Below are 458 nucleotides of genomic sequence, written 5' to 3' on the forward strand. Positions count from 1 at the left end.
GTCAGAAGTATCTGCTGCTGCTGCTGCATGCACAGCACCTATCCAGCCCTGTATAAACCGAATGGCCCGCTCAACGTCCAGTGTCTTTCGCAGCTCTAGCGGCTCCGCAGGCAGGGGTGCAGCAGCAGCAGCAGCAGCAGCAGCAGCAGCAGCGAGGGCAGCAGCAGGATCAGCGGCAGCAGCAACGGGAGCAGCAGCAGCAGCAGCAGCAACAGGGGCAGGAGCAACAGAAGGAGCTATAGAAGAAGCAGCAGAAGCAGGGGCAGTATTAGGAACAACAGCAGGAGCGGCTGCTGCTGTGCTGCGCGGAGCAGCAGCAGCAGCAGCAGCAGCTGCTGCTGCTGCTGCTGCTGCCATCGCTGCTGCTGTCGTTGTTGCGTTCGAAGAACCTCCTGAGCTCCGTGGCTGAGCTGTAAACTGCAGCTGCTGCAGTTGCTGCAGCTGCAGCTGCTGCTGCT

At 61.1% G+C, this 458-nt stretch overlaps 1 protein-coding gene across 1 annotated transcript in view; it reads right to left on the reverse strand.

The window, feature by feature from the left end:
• EMH_0014300 (uncharacterized protein) overlaps positions 1-458 on the reverse strand; it is a gene marked incomplete at both ends in the record, with an annotated part of 8,173 nt that overhangs the window by 4,434 nt on the left and 3,281 nt on the right. Inside the window, one exon of the mRNA XM_013500054.1 lies at positions 39-456. Within this exon, the coding sequence (XP_013355508.1) occupies positions 39-456 (418 nt within the window). The remainder of the gene's footprint in view (positions 1-38; positions 457-458) is intronic.

This window comes from Eimeria mitis, genomic scaffold (genome assembly GCF_000499745.2).
Source record: "Eimeria mitis Houghton genomic scaffold, Emh_scaff497, whole genome shotgun sequence".
NCBI classification, from domain to species: domain Eukaryota; phylum Apicomplexa; class Conoidasida; order Eucoccidiorida; family Eimeriidae; genus Eimeria; species Eimeria mitis.